This window comes from Pristiophorus japonicus, chromosome 3 (genome assembly GCF_044704955.1).
Source record: "Pristiophorus japonicus isolate sPriJap1 chromosome 3, sPriJap1.hap1, whole genome shotgun sequence".
NCBI lineage: Eukaryota > Metazoa > Chordata > Chondrichthyes > Pristiophoridae > Pristiophorus > Pristiophorus japonicus.
Window position 1 is genome coordinate 221496625 of NC_091979.1, and position 16558 is coordinate 221513182.

A 16558-nucleotide genomic window follows, 5' to 3' on the forward strand; every position below is an offset into this window, starting at 1 on the left:
AGCCATGATCTTATTGAATGGTGGTGAAGGCTCGAGGGGCCAAATGGCCTGCTCCTACACCTAATTTTTAAGTTTTAATTTCTATGTTTCTATGAATGTAGGTCAACTCTACCACCATCTGTGCCATGTTACAGCTGAAGGAGGCTGTATCCATTCCTAGCTACACAGCAAACGCTGACAGTTCAGTCTAAATTCCACAAATGGTTCAGTTATGTAATGTTAATCTCAGCAAAGCACTAGTGCATCAATTTGACCACTCTCTTTGTTGCACCAGCCAGCCCTGCAGTCTCGGATATATTTTGAATGTAATGTCGGCTTGCATTAGTTCTTATTGGGCATTAAGTTGAGAAAGCTGCCCTCAACATCAAGGCAGCATTCGACTATGTTGGCACTAGAGCCTCAGCAATACTGAGGTGAATGGGAGTTAAAGGGAAACCCCTCCAGTGGCTGCAGTCATACCTGATGTAAAGGAAAATGGTCGTGATTTCAGAGGACAGTCATCACCGCCCCAAGACAGAAGTTCAGGAGTTCCTCTGGGAAGCATTCCACCAGCTTCAGCACTAACTTTCCCTCCATCATAAGATCAGCTGATGATTGCAGAGTTCAACTCTCTTCACAACTTCTCTGATAACGATAACAGCCCATGCCAGTCTACAGCTGGACCTGGCTACTCTGCAATGAGTATTTCACCTCCTGACCTCTCAAAGCCTCTCCACCATCTACAAGTCTTAAGTCATAAGTGTGATGGAATATCCAGCATTTGTCCAGATGGGTGCAGCCATATCAACACTCAAGAAGCTCAACCAGGACTGATCAGCTCTCTTGATCAGTGCCACCAGCACTGGAGTCAAAGGTCCACCCCCTCCATCACCAGCACACTGTGGATATAGTATGTACAATCTACAAGATGCACTGCTGCAATCCTTCTCCCCCCATGGGACCTCCGCCACCAAGAAAAATAAGAGCAACGATGTGGTGGGAACACCATCACCTCCAAGTCACAAACCATCCTGATTTGGACATATATCGCCGTTCCTTCATTGTCCCTGGGTCGGTATCCTGGATCTTCCTATCCAACCATTGTGGGAGCATCCTCATCACACAGACTCTGCCCACGCTCAGTAGGCCGCTAAAATACAGTCCGTTATAGAAACCATTCAGTTTTCACTTCCACAATGGAAATAAAATCAGACTGTTTCTATAACAAGAAGCTGATCCACAACTCGGGTCTTACACCCGGGTGGAAAGTTGAAATACCCGAGTGTTTTATTATTTCATGAGCCGACGGGTTATACATTGAATATTGTAATATAACAAAATCTGCTGTGGTGATCTTTTGGTAATTTTTACTTCAAACCCTGGGCCACAGAGTGATTACTCTATCACTATTAAAGAGAGAGTTTGTAACATCCTCGTAAGCAAATTACATTAATAAGGCTGTTTCCATTGACCTGCATATCACTACTATGTCAGATATTTTGGGTATAGGCAGTGAGGGGGTGAAATTGCACCGCAGCCCATTTGGGGTGCACAATTTGAATTAAATGAATATTTTACACTCGGCGAGATGGGCCTCTAAATGTCGCTGAATTGGGGTCACTGTGTGAAAAAAAATGTGCGGGGCGGTATCGGAGGCATGATTCACCTCCATGGGGCGGTAGCGCGACATAGGCAGGGCATAAACGGGATGTCAGCGCGACGCGGACGTGCGTGCTGCACTGACATGTCACAACGTCCCTCCTCTTCTTTTAAAGGGGAGGGCCTCTGCAAACTCTGCAGTCGCTTTCCTGGCGCGCACTGGAGCGCCAGAGAGGGTTTCAGCTGGGCCAGTGGCCCGGCACCCAAGAGGGGGGTGTTGGGCTGCATGTTGGTGGCCCGGCCGAATCAGCAGCCGTCATTGCAGTCGGCCGATCAAAAAAAAAATGCCGGCCGCAGCGCAAGGCCCTCTCCTTTAAAGGGAAGTCAGGGCGCCCAGCATGACAGCTTTGCGACTCGCGAAGCTGTCATTGGCCCACGTCAATCTCGCGTCCCATGGGGCAATTTCCCCCGGAAAAAGGGGTCGGCGTGAGGCGATTAGGGGTTGGCGCGCACCGCGATGACATCACTGCCGTGTGCATCCCGCCCAGGGCGAAAAGCAAGAGGCTCAGCACAAACCAGTTATCGCCCGCGGCATCGCGTGGGCAATTCTGGGCAGGTCGCTTTTGCCGCCCGCCCGTGGGCAATAAATCATTAGCGTTCCGTCAGCGCGGGCTTTCAAAAGGGGCAATTTCGGCCCAAGTGTTCTCTTGTGGGAATGGTCCTTGGCAGCAAGTTTGAGAGTAATATAGCCTTAAAATCGTAACTACAATTGGACAGTTGTCCTAATATCCTTATGTGATTAAAATGAACGAAACTCTGGCACACTGCCTGGATGAGTTCAGTACAGATTATCAACCTTTTTGCTTCTGTGACCCATGTCATAAAAATTGCATGGACCCCCTGTAGTAAAAGATGAAATAATCACAGGAAAGATTGAATCAACCAAGACTTGGAAGTTACAGACATGGGGCATTTTCCTGAAATCCAAGTACACAGCCCCCTGAAAGTTTACCAGTGAGCTGTTGTGAGCCAAGCAGGAAACTATCTCAAGCAGTTTACCAAATTACATAATTGCTGGGTGGCTGTGGGTGGAGTGGGGCTGAGGAGGTTATTTTTTCCCCTAAATATCCATCTGCAATATTTGACTAAGGAAAATGATCATGGGTAGGCATTATTTATGACCTTGAATTTCTATTCGGTAGCAAGCTGGGTAACACTACACCTTCAGCAAACCCCTGTGGGAAATAAACAGTAATGCATTGTAACCAAAATAATTCAACAACTGAGCTTTAATGTGAATGTTGTTACTGTACATTTTGTATTATTGTAATCAGAAGATTACTGAAGCTCTGAGCTAAATAACAGTACAATCAGGCTGCCAAGCAGAGGGTGTAACCTGAATAGTTAAAACTCCTCATGTTGCTGGCCAAGAGTGCGGGCTGATAAATACTTGGGTTGTTGAGGTACTAACTGAAATGCCTTTGACTATCTATTAAACCCCTCAGGCAGTACTTACACTCCCACTGCACACTGAACCTTCACCCTGCTGACCCTGACTCCAGGCAAGCAGATGCGCCGTAACCTAACCTCGATGACAACCATGTGATTGACAGGCCTGTCCAGCCATTTACGTGCTTCAGAAGAGTCCCGCCTTCTCCTCGCGCCAATTGGCTGGCAGACCTTCTCACGGACACCCACTTGAGAACCTCGGTATAGAGAATATCTCACCTGTTCCATCTGGAGTTGACCTAACAAAGGTGGGCAACATTTTGACTGTTGCTGTTGGATTAGTGTCCCTTCCTAGTCCTTTTTCCATCTCAGTCCTGAACCGCACCATAACATCAAGCAGTGTTTCATCTGAGAGGCGGGCTGCAAATAGATATTTGTCAATCTGTTGATAAGAAAAATGAAATTTTCTATCAAGAGTTATTTCATAGCTGAGAAAACAGATTGAACTAGAGGAATTAAAACAAGATTGTGTGCCAGTCCAACGGCATAGCCTGTTGCTGTACCGTGTTACAAATGATGATCTGCTGTAGATACTTTCTTGGGTTCGGTGGCATAAGCTGCACCCTTATGCGACCTGAGCATTTTACGATTCTGGGAGTTGATTCACACTGCCCTATATCTACTTGTACAATTGCACAGTTCAGGGATGCAACAATAGTGTTCCCTTGTGATTCCAAACGGATACTCATGTCTTTCACCCACATGCTTCTTCAATCTCTCTGAATACTTACCTAGTGGACACTTGGTGGGGAGGGGGGGGATTTTAACCTAAAATAACAGGTGGGTTGGGGGCATGTGGAAAGTTAAAGTGTAACTGAATCCAGTCTTGAACTACCGATCTGCTCAATCGCACCCTCACCACCACCTTTGATGTCCTAGTCCCTGTTAAAACATTACTCTCGCTCACCCTGACCATTCCCCTTAGTACAGCCCTGATCTTCGCTCCCTCAAGTCCAAGGGACGCAGACTTGAATGGATATGGCGGACAAATGATTTAGCCATTCACCGCCAGATCTGGTTGGACCATATAAAGCAAGATCGGGTCCTGCTCTCGTCTGCCAAAATAGCTCACACTATTCCAGAATCATTCTGGAATGCAAAGATAAACCCCGGCTTCTATTCTCCACTGCTAACCGTCTTCTTAAACCCCTCTCCCCATTCTCAATGTGTGAGGAGCTCATGGACTTCTTTGTCTCTAAGATTGAGGCCATCCGTTCGGCTGCCTCTTCCCTTCCTTCCTTCCCCGAGCCCACCGGGCCAAACTTCCTCTAAGGAAGCCCCCTGACCTCACATCAGTTTCTCTCCGATCACCCGTCATAATCTTTCCAAGCTCATCCTGTCCACGAGACCCACTTCCTGCTCCCCTGCCCCTATTCCCACCAAACTGCTGACCATCCAACATCCTTTTCTGGCTCCCATGTTAGCTGACATTGCTAACGGTTCTCTCTCCTCAGGTACTGTCTCCCTCTCCCTCAAATCTGTCTTCATCACTTGTCTCCTCAAAAAACCAGCACTCAATCCCTCCATCCTTGCAAACTACCGCCCTATCTCCAATCTCCCTTTCCTCTCCAAAGTCCTTAAATGTGTTTTCGCCTCCCAAATCCGTGCCCATCTTTCCCGCAATTCTATGTTTGAATCCCTCCAATCCGTTTCCGCACCTGCCACAGTACCGAAACGGCTCCCATCAAAGTCACAGATGACAGCCTTCCCTCCTCTTCCTTCTTGACTTATCTGCAGCCTTTGACACGGTTAATCACTCTATCCGTCTCCATCGTCTCTCCACCGTCGTCCAGCTGGGTTGGACTGCACTCGCCTGGTTCCATTCTTATCTATCTAATCGGAGTCAGAGAATCACCTGCAACAGCTTCTCTTCCCATCCTGCATCGTTACTTCTGGTGAACCCCCAAGGATCTATCCTTGGCCCGCTCCTATTTCTCATCTACATGTTGCCTCTTGGCGACATCATCCGAAAACACAGCGTCAGTTTCCACATGTACGCTGATGACACCCAGCTCTACCTCACCACCACTTCTCTCGACCCGTCCACAGTCTCTAAATTGTCAAACTGCTTGTCTGACGATGAGCAGAAATTTTCTCCAACTGAATATTGGGAAGACTGAAGCCATTGTTTTCGGTTCCTAGCCACTGACTTCTTCCCTCTCCACAACATCTGTCTGAGGCTGAACTAGACTGCTCACAGCCTTGGTGTCATATTTGAAAATAAGCTTTCGACCACATATCCGCAACATCCATAACATCACCTGTCTCCATCCTTGCCTCAGCTTATCCGCTGCTGAAGCCCTCACCCATGCCTTTGTTACCTCTAAACTGGACTATTCCAACACACTCCTGGCTGGACTCCCACATTCTACCCTACGTAACTAGAGGTGATCCAAAACTCAGCTGCCCATGTCCTAACTCGCACCAAATCCCGCTCACCCATCATCCCTGTGCTCGCTGACCTACATTGGCTTCCGGTTAAGCAACGCCTCGATTTCAAATTCTCATCCTTATTTTCAAATCCCTCCCTGGCCTGGCCCCTCCATATCCCTGTATTCTCCTCCAGCCTCACAACCCCCCACCTCCCCGAGATATCTGCGCTCCTCTACGTCTGCTCGCTTGAGCATCCCCGATTATAATCGCTCAACCACTGGTTGCCATGCCTTCTGTTGCCTGGGCTCCAAGCTCTCGAACTCCCTGCCTAAATCTCTCTACCACTCTTTCCTCCTTCAAGACGCTCCTTAAAACATACCTCTTTGACCAAGCCTTTGGTCACCTGTGCTAATTTCTACTTATACGGTTTGGTGTCAAATATTTTATCTCATAATACTCCTGTGAAGCGCCTTGGGACATTGCACTACGTTAAAGGCGCTATATAAATACAAGTTGCTGTTGTTGAACCTGCCTCCAGCCCATCCATTTGCAGTTTGAATGGAAGCAGAACAGGGGTTTGCAGTCAATCCGTTGCTTGGAGGAGGGTCATCATTAAATATTATAATCAGGCCAGAAGCCGCTGTTTTAACCTCCATTTTGAATTTAGCTTTAGCTGGTTGGGTTTGGTACGCATCGTCAAACCAGCTAGCTAATGAAAGGAGAGGACTGCTTTTACACTTAGCTCCTGTATCTAGTGTCCCTACATAACCCACATGCCGCGACTGGAGACCCCACAAGGCCTCCCCCCCCCCACAAAGAGGCCTCCGAACCCCTCCATGCTTATTCGGCCACTGATCTTTGCTGATATTTCCGCCAGCTCCTCTAGTCCTCCCAGTGCTGCTCCCCGGCCCTGATCCTCACCCAACACCACCGCCACCCACACCCGCCACTCCCCTCCCGTGCTGCTCCTGGCCCCATGATCACTTCAGGCTCCACCCCCACCTCCGTGCTCCTCTGATCGCCCCTCCGATTATCTTCGCATCATCCCCCCGTGCTCCTCCGGCGATCCCTTCCTCCCTCCGCTCACCTGCCCGTTGCCAGTCAACCTCTCAATCTGGCTGGTGAACAGAGGCTTCACATCAAATCAGGCATTGCCGTTAAATTGTCCCAGCTTTCCTGACCTCTTCGGAGGTCCCCCCCACCCGCCTTCCCCATCAAAATTCTGCCCCTGATGTTGGGATTCATACAGAACAGCAATTATAATCAGACTCACTTAATTCAATCGCACAACTTATCTTCATGTAATAATATAAAATAAATACATGTCACGATTCCCCACATTAGTGGGTCACCATACTTAACAAAATTTCTGACTATGCTCTCCGACCGTCTCACAACAGTTGTGGCCCGAGTGCCTCTGGAATAGCGTTCTGTTCTAAAAATCTGCCTGCCTGTGTCTATATTTGAGTTTTATTTCTCACTGCGCACAGCCAGAGAAGGACTTTAACATAATGAGTGTGAGGTGTTTTTCAATTGCCGGGACAATCTAAAAAATTGCTTTTTATTAATAGTACAATGAAAAACAACATAATACTCGCTCATTACCATTAGAACTACCCGTTGTCTCAGACACCTTTTTTAAAAACTTGTCAGTATTTTTAAAAACCCAACATTAAAGGTAACTATTTTTCCAAATCCTCTCTGGAAAATAGTCAAAGTATCCTGCATATTGATAGAGCAGAAGTAAAATTTCATTGACCCACACACCAATATTCCAATCAGGCTAAACTCATCAAACTGAGGAGCTTCTTGAGATTTAAAATGACACTTTGGAGCCGAAAGTGCCCCTTTTTTGTTTTTAAGAGCCGTGACCGCCTCAAAGAGGTGGCCACGGGTCGGGAATGATTCTCCGCCTAGTCGGTGCAGAGTAAAGACCTTTTTGGAAATTGCCCGACCTGGGTTTTCCAGCGGTAATCGCTACTGCTCCGACCGTGCTCCCGCCCTATTGGGCAAGCTGGACGCTGCCGCACCATCAACCGGCAGAGACCCCTTTTCCACCCTGCGTGGGAAATTGACCTGCAGGAGTGCCGCTGGTGGGTGCCACTGACAGCTTACCCCTGCAGGAAGTTGTGTATGCCTGGGCGCCGCGTCCGCCCTTAAAGGGGAAGGCACACTGCCGTGGACGTCATGTTATTTTATTTGTCGGCCGACGACCAGGTAAGGTCGACAATGATGCCCACGGGTTTAGCCGGGCTGCCTACAAGCAACCCGGCAACCCCTCTTGGGTGCCAGGCTGCTGGCCTGGCCAAAATCTTCCCTGGTGGCTCAGTGGACCTAACTTATAAGTATGCAGAGTTCACAGCAGCCCTTCCCATTAACTGAAGGGGAGGGACGTTGTGACGTGTCAGCATTTCCAAGTGCGAATTTCGGCAGACTCCATGGGGCAGAGAAAAACTTCAAAGGTCGGTAAGTGTGCCCAATTTCGGCCGCTTGAAATTTTTCCTCCAGCGATATTTGGGGAAAAATAACCAAATAGATTTTGTTAGGGACTAAGCAAAGTATTCTATCAGCTAAATGCATAGGAACAGGAGTAGACCAGTCAGGCCCATAAGCCTGTTGTGCCATTCAATTAGATCATAGCTGATCTGTATTTTAACTCCATTTAGTGGTTAGCTTTAATTTTAAGATTATGGCCACTTGTCCTGGACTCCCCAGTAGAGCTTCTCATCTTAAACACCTCGATTAGATCACCCCTCAACCTTCCAAACTCAAGGGAGCACAAGCCTAGTCAACTCATCCTCATAATTTGACCTCTGGTATCATTCTGGTTAACTTGCCCTGCATCCCTCAAGCTAATATATCCTACTTGTTGTTCAGTGCCCAAAACACAGTACTCCAGATGGGATCTGGCCAAGGCCCTGTCCAACTGAAGCATCACTTAGAAACATAGAAATCAACAGTGCAGGAGGAGGTCATTTCGGCCCATTGTGTCCGCGCTGGCCGACAAAGAGCCACATGGCCTTCGGTCAGCAACGGCGGAAAAGTAAAGAGCATCCGGCCCAACCAGTCCAACCCACAAAACTACGACACCCCCTGCACCGAAACATTCTACACTCCACCCCATGCGATCTCCGGGGAGAGGAGAAAACCAGATAAAAACCCAGACCAATTGGGGGGAAAAGAAATCTGGGAAACTTCCTCTCCGACCCATTCAGGCAATCAAAGCTAGTCCAGGAGATCACCCTGGCCGTATTTGGATTCCCTTTTAAATGTGGTGAGGGTTTCTGCATCCACCACCCTTCCAGGCAGTGAGTTCCAGACCCCCACAACTCTGTGTGAAGCAGCCTCCCCTCAAATCCCCTCTGAACCTTCCACCTACCACCTTAAAACTATGCCCCCTTGTAACTGACCCCTCCACCAAGGGAAATTGGCCCCTGCTATCTACTATATCCAGCCCCCTCAAAATTTTGTACACCTCAATAAGGTCTCCCCTCAGTCTCCTCTGTTCTAATGAGAACAAACCCAGCCTATCCAATCTGTCCTCATAGCTAAGATTCTCCATTCCAGGCAGCATCCTAGTAAATCTTCTCTACACCCTCTCTCGTGCAATCACGTCCTTCCTATAATACGGTGACCAGGACTGCACACAGTACTCCAGCTGTGGCCTAACCAGAGTATTATACAATTTAAGCATAACCTCCCTGCTCTTGTATTCTATGCCTCGGCCAATAAAGGCAAGCATTCCGTATGCCTTCTTAACCACCTTATCCAGCTGGCGTGCTACTTTCAGGGATCTGTGGACAAGCACTCCAAGGTCCCGTTGTTCATCTACACTTCTAAATGGCCTACCATTTAATGTGTAGATACCCTTTCCTTATTAGCCCTCCCAAAGTGCATTTCTCCAAATTAAATTCCAATTGCCACTGCTCTGCCCACTTGACCAGTACAATGATATCCTCCTGCAGTCCATGACTTTCCTCTTCATTATCAACCACACAGACAATTTTAGTGTAATCTGCAAACTTCTTAATCATACTCCCTATATTCAAATCCAGATCATTGATGTATACCACAAAAAGCAAGGGACCCAGTATTGGAACCCCACTGGAAACATCCTTCCAGTCACAAAAACATCCATCAACCATTACCCTTTGCTTCCTACTTCTAAGCCAATTTTGGATTCAACTTGCCACTTTGCCCTGGATCCCATGGGCTTTAACCTTCATGATCAATCTATCATGTGGGACCTTATCAAAAGCTTTGCAAAAGTCCATATACACTAGATCGTACACCCTCCTGGTTACCTCCTCAAAAATTTCAATCAGGTTAGTCAAACACTATCTTCCCTTAACAAATCCGTGCTGACTGTCCCTAATTAATCCTTGTCTTTCCAAATGTAGATTTATCCTGTCTTTCAGGATTTTTTCCAAGAATTTTCCGACCACTGAGGTTAGGCTGACAGGCTTGTAATTACTCGGACTATCCCTTTCTCCCTTCTTAAACAAGGGTACCACATCATCAGTCCTCCGGCACCATACCTAAATCCAAAGAGGAATGGAAAATGATTATCAAGGCCTCTGCTATTTCCTCTTTTACTTCGCTCAACAGCCTGAGGTGCATTTCACCCTCTTTGTATTCCAGCATCCTTGAGATTAAAGGCTGGAGAGGTACATTGTTTCTCAGCGAGTGGAGGGGGGAAATTTGTGGGGACTTGAATAGTCCCACATCTGTTCTAAATGGGGGTATGGGAGCATGCTTCAGATCAGTGAGGGGTGGGGATTTGTTCTGTCCTCAGATGTGGCGAGGAAGACAGAGATTGCCCTTAGTGGGACGGTTGGTTGAATTGTTGCTGTGAGGAGATGAGAGTTAGTATGTGTGTTTTTGTTGAATGGAGGTTGTTGTTGGACATTTGTTAGTTTGTGTACTGACCTGCTCAGTGGTAGGGGTCAGAGGGGGTGTGAAGGTACATACGAATATTTCTGCTTTGTTGGGGTGGGGATGTTATTGCTGTGCTTTATGTGGTGTGGATCATTATGCCCAGTGGGGCTGAAAGAAAAAGAACAGATAAATTTGCATTTATACAGCACCTTTTATGACTTCAGGACGTGCCAAAGTACTTTTCAGTCAATGAAGTACTTTTGAAGTCACTGTTTTCATTTAGGAAATGCTGCAGCCAATTTGTGCACAGCAAGATCCCACAGCGAGATTAAATGGCCAGATAATCTGTTTTAGTGGTGTTGATTGAGGGATAAATATTGGCCAGGACAACGGGAATAATTCCCCTGCTCTTCTTCAAAATAGTGCCACGGGATCTTTTATGTGAGAGGGTAGACAGGGCCCAGGTTTAAATGTCTCATCCGAAAGATGGCACCTCCGATAGTGCAGCACTCCCTCAGTATTACAGTGTCAGCCTGGATTACATGCTCTATTCCCTGGAGTGGGACTTGAACCCACGAGTTTCAGACTCAGAGGTTAAGAGTGCTACCCACTGACCCTGACCTTTAAAGTTTGCTGACACCTTTGCCTAGCTGTGGCAAGTGCCCTCACTAGCAACCAGAAACAGCGAGCTTAACATGGCAGCGACATCAAATGAATTGGAAATGCTGCGGAAAGTGTCCAACCGCTACTTTAATGACCTGCCCACCCTGTTCCCACCAGCCAGCCAAAGTTAAAATCAGGCTTCTTTCAACAAAACGTCCACCCAACAAGTATTGATTGTGCTCCTCAGTGTAAAGGGGCCTAGTCCAAGATATGAATTAAATCCTTCGCATGCTTGCAATGTCCAGATCCACAGCTCTCCACACAAAACACTTTTTCTCAGTAACTGAGGACAATCACTCCCTACTGCAGATTTCATTGTTACAACAATTAGTGTGAGGCTAGAGAGGAAGAAATACAGCCAGGGCTCCTACTATGGTAACTCTGCTGCAAAGTCAGCATGTGTGGACATCATTCAGGTCAGGCTTCGCTGTGAAGTACCCCACGGTTGAATAACCGCGTAACCCTCACATCGAGGCTCGCTCATTTTGTTTAAATACTTGGAGAATGGATCAAACTTGTGATGATGTGGGGGGAGGCACACCAGGTGGCTGTGGTGGCCCACAGTTGAATAGTGTACCAACACAACATATAGGCTCATAAATGATGAATAGTCACTTATGTGAGGTTGGAGAAGGTACCTAGTGCTCATGGAATCCTAAACAATCACATTAGGGGAGACAGAAAATTGGCAGAGAGCTAGTGGGATGGGGGGTGGACACTTCCAATGCCACCCCTAACTGGCTCTTAGTTAAAAGGTTGTGAGTTCTGGTTCCATTCAGGAATTTTGAGCTCATTATCTAGTCTGCCACTCCAGTCCAGTACTGAAGCAATAACAATAACTTGTATTTATATAGCGCCTAAACGTCCAAAGGCGCTTCACAGGAGTATTATGAGATTTTTTTTTAAATTGACATCGAGCCGCATAAGTATAAATTAGCGCAGGTGAAAGAGGTAGGTTTTAAGGAGCGTCTTGAAGGAGGAAAAAGAGGTAGAGAGGCAGAGAAGTTTAGGCAGGGAGTTCCAGAGCTTGGGGCCTAGCCAACAGAAGGCACGGCCACCAATGTTTGAACGATTATCATCAGGGATGCTCAAGAGGGCAGAATTAGAGGAGCGCAGACATCTTGGGGGGGGGGGAGGGGGCGGTTGTGGGGCTGGAGGAGATTACAGAGATAGGGAGCGGCGAGGCCATGTTAGTTAGTTTAGTATTATCAGTGGTGGCGGCCTTCAGAGGGTATGTTAAACCAAGGCTGCCCATTGTGCTGGTTAACATGATGTTCCAAATCTCTGCTTCCCACATCCCAACTCGCACCAAGTCCTGTTCACCCATTACCCCTATGCTCGTTGACCTAAGCTGGTGCCCAGTCCGGCAATGTCTCAATTATAAAATTCTCATCCACGCTTTAAAATCCATCCATGGGCTCATCTCTCCCTACCTATGTAGCATCCCCCAGCCCTATAACCTTCCAAGATCTCTGCGCTACTCCAATTCTGGCCTCTTGCGCATTCTTGATTTTAATCACTCCACATTGATGGCCGTGCCTTCACCGGTCAAGACCCTAAAGCTCTGGAATTCCCTCCCCAAAACTCTCTCTCTCTCTCTCTCTCTTTCTCTTTCTCTATACTCCTTTCAGACACTCCTTAAAACCTTCCTCTTTGACTAAGCTTTTTGTCACCTATCCCAGTATCTCTATGTGGCTTAGTGTCAAATCTTGTTTCAGAATGCTCCTATGTTGCACCTTGGGATGTCATCATCATCATAGGCAGTCCCTCGAAATCGAGGAAGACATGCTTCCACTCTAAAAATGAGTTCTTAGGTGACTGTGTAGTCCAATATGGGAATTACAGTCTCTGTCACAGGTGGAAGTCATTGAAGGAAAGGCTGGCTGGGGAGTCTGGTTTGCCACACGTTCCTTCTGCTGTATGCGGTTGGTTTTTGCATGCTCTCAGCGACGAGACTCAAGGTGCTCAGCGCCCTCCCGGATGCTCTTCCTCCACTTAGGGCGGTCTTGGGCCAGGGATTCCCAGGTGCCGGTGGGGATGTTGCACTTCATCAAGGAGGCTTTGAGGGTGTCCTTGAAACATTTCCTCTGCCCACCTCGGGCTCGCTTGCCGTGTAGGAGTTCCGAATAGAGCGCTTGCTTTGGGAGTCGCGTGTCGGGCATGTGGACGATGAGTTCCGCCCAATGGAGCTGATTGAATGTGGTTAATCCGTAAGACAAAGGTCCTCCACCAACCTGACCCCACCACACAGCACTGCCCCCCGATCATCAAAATCCACAGCACGGCCTTGGACAACGTGGACCATTTTCCATACCTCGGGAGCCTACTATTAGCAAGGGCAGACATCGACGACGAGGTCCAACACTGCCTCCAGTGTGATACCCGCCTTCCTATATGACTCAGAGACGTGGACCATATACAGTAGACAGTGGACAGTGGAGAAATACCACCAGCGCTGCCTACGCAAGATCCTGCAAATCCACTGGAAGGATAGACATAGGATGTTTTACTATGTTAAAGGCACTCGATAAATACAAGTTGTTTATTTAAAGATTTCATGCTACTATTCAAAGAATAATAGTAGTTCTTCTGTTGTCCTGGCCAACATTCCTCATTCAACAAACACCAAGAACAGATGAACTGACAATTCATTTCATTGCACTGGATCATGTTGTGCCATTTTTGCCATTCTTGTACAATTTTTAATTTAAACTATCAAGCTCTCAATCATTGTTTTTTAATCAATTATTGGCAGGGATGGTTAAAAAAAACTGAAAAAAGAAAACACATTTAATTTAAACAGACACAACTGCACAAATAGCCAATGTGCTCAAATTCAGAACACAGCACTATCTTTGGACGAGCTCAGACGCAAATGAGGAGGTTAAAGTTCAAGCAGCTGAATGGGTTTTCTGCACGTTTGGCCACTTATTGTTTCAGAGTCTCAGAAAGCTGTAGCAGCCTGCTATTTATACAGGAGGATGTGGAGACGTGAAGAAATGCAACTGCTTGAGGCCAAGTTAAATCAACGGTTTTAGCTAATTGGGTTGAATGAACAAATGAGATTGCAATTCATTGCTTAAATGGATAGTAGTAGAGAGGAATCCCCTTTCTCCATTTTGTGAGCTGGTTTATTAAACTAAGCAATAGCACCATTTTGCATTGTAGATGAAAAGTATAAAAAATAGTCTGATTTGGACAAATTTTAGTATAACCTGTGTACTACAGGGCAGTGGAAAATGGATTTATTAATGTTATTTTTCATAGAACAATATAATAGGTTTTTTTATAAACTGCTAGGCCTGAAGGGTAGGGAGGGGTGTAATGACCTAGCCGGAAGCTAATTGGCAGTAAGATCCTGCATAGAGGTCACCATTTATTAAAAAGGAGCAGGGCAAAACAGTACAAAATATTTATGAAAATACAGTAAGCTTTTCCATAAATGGTTTTTGTTCCAACTGTTGGTTTACAGAGAACCTTATGTTACTGCTTTGTAACACGTCCGGTTATATTTTAGCTGTAGACACTTGGTTAAGGCAATTCTTGATTAAACAATTAGAAGTATTTCACACTCAGTTTATACTAAATAACATAATTACTTAAACTGATTTTCCATGGCATGTAGTATATCATTATTGCATTGATGACTTTATTGTAACATTAATATCAGGTTAGTTAATAATTCATTAATAAGTGTTCACTGGCATGTCCAGTACTAAAATAATTTTTGTTCCTTTAAAGCTTTTTAAACAGGAACCCTGGCAAGGCCCAAGTCCAGGACACTTATACAATTAAGAAAGGATAGATGGGGAAAGCCAATAGAAAAACAATCAAGATTTGAAACTTCAAAAAATGATGACATTACACACATTATCCTTGATTACCATCAGTCCCCAGACTAAATAAAACAAAAAAACATCCTCAGTATAACAAATATAAACAGCACTCCCTGTATTGTATGAATGACACCACCATACAGGGTACTGGTTTCAAGGACACTGCAGTGAGAGATTAAGGAAGCCATTACAAATCCTTTATATTTATAGATCAGACTACAGGTACCACATATAAATACAATACTTGAGGTCCATTTTGCAGAGCTTAGCTCTTCTGTATCTTGTCTCTCAATTGTTTCCTACTAATATTTCATTTGAATTAAATAGATCTCATTGCCCAAATTAATTAAATACAAAAAAGCACTAACAATATATTTACCACAGTAACAATAAACCACATGTGAACAAGGAGGCTCACCTTTTTGACTTGATCAGCCTTTAATTCTGTGAAGAAATAGGCCAAAACCTGTGCAGCTATCATCCTGCCTGGGATCCAGGAAACAATTCACACACAGGAGCTTCGAAAGGCGCTGGCTGAAGCTGAGCAAGTTCTCTATAGCTTTGTGTAAGTGTACAATCCTTCTGACTTCGAATGATTTCAAACAAATGATTCTAAAATCCTACACTTATGAGGGCTTTTCCTCTTGTACAAGTTGAGAGATGCAGTAGCCTTTTCGGTATGGTGTGCCAACGGCCTAGACCAACCCACTTCCTGTGTTGTAATCAGCTTACTGAAAGAGCCTTTGCTGCATAAGGAAAGGAGCAGAACTCTTGAGATCTGACTGGCCCATACAGGAAGCTGTGTGTGTGGGAAGTCCTGGGTGTAACTGATGCATCATAGCACGCTCCTCACGTCTTAAAAATCAATGCTTTGACACCTAGCTCCTGTGGCAAGAGATGCAGAGGTCATTTTTTCCATTTAATCGTGTTCTTTGCATTATAACCATCAAATTAACCTAACAAATGCCATTAAACATTATGGTAGTTCTTTCTAAGTGGCTGATGCATACTTCGAATAAAAAGATCTCTCATCATAAATAATTTAACATAATTTTTTTTTGCTCCCTCTATCCCAATCCTGCTGAACCGTACAGTCTACAATTCTGGGGAGGAGGTTTTATGATTTTATTGTGCACCTTTGATTCAAGGTATTACACTTTATACTACAGTATATCTTTGAGATCTGCAATGTAAAATGCTTCACAGTCTAACTGCCGTAAGCTGCACAATGTAATTTGAGAATATGCCAGGTCTTGATTCGTCGTCATGTGACCAGTCAGTCGTAACTCCTGTCTCACTCTCACCGTTTGTCTCCTTTCCCCTCCCCCTTTCCCCATGGCCCAATGAACATTGCACTAAAGAGACACACAGTGGCAATAGCTTTTTACTCTGTCATGCTGCTATCTTAATATTCGACTTTACAGTCAGAAACTGTAATGTGTCAAATTAATCAAAATGCCAGTGTATAAGCAGTGGCAATGTTAGAGCTATCCAAATTTAAACTCGGCATTTCCAAATATTAACAACATTGGCTTGGCTTATAAGGTAAAGAAATTAAACATTTATGCCTCCAGACAACACGTCAAACAATGATCACTGACAAATTACCATAGTAACCCCTAACTAATCATTCCACAATTAAAGGTGTAAGATGTGTTTCATGTGCCTAGAATCTCGTTACATGTACCTCATATACTATTTATTTTTGCTAGTGTTTCCAG

At 45.6% G+C, this 16558-nt stretch overlaps 1 protein-coding gene across 1 annotated transcript in view; it reads right to left on the reverse strand.

Moving 5' to 3' along the window:
• hk1 (hexokinase 1) overlaps positions 1 to 15770 on the reverse strand; it is a 154093-nt gene extending 138323 nt beyond the window's left edge. Inside the window, exons 1-2 of the mRNA XM_070876301.1 lie at positions 15256 to 15770; positions 3307 to 3469 (exon numbers count right to left, since the gene is read on the reverse strand). Of these exons, the coding sequence (XP_070732402.1) occupies positions 3307 to 3469; positions 15256 to 15318 (226 nt within the window). The 5' untranslated portion in view covers positions 15319 to 15770. The remainder of the gene's footprint in view (positions 1 to 3306; positions 3470 to 15255) is intronic.
• Between the last annotated feature and the right edge of the window lie 788 nt (positions 15771 to 16558).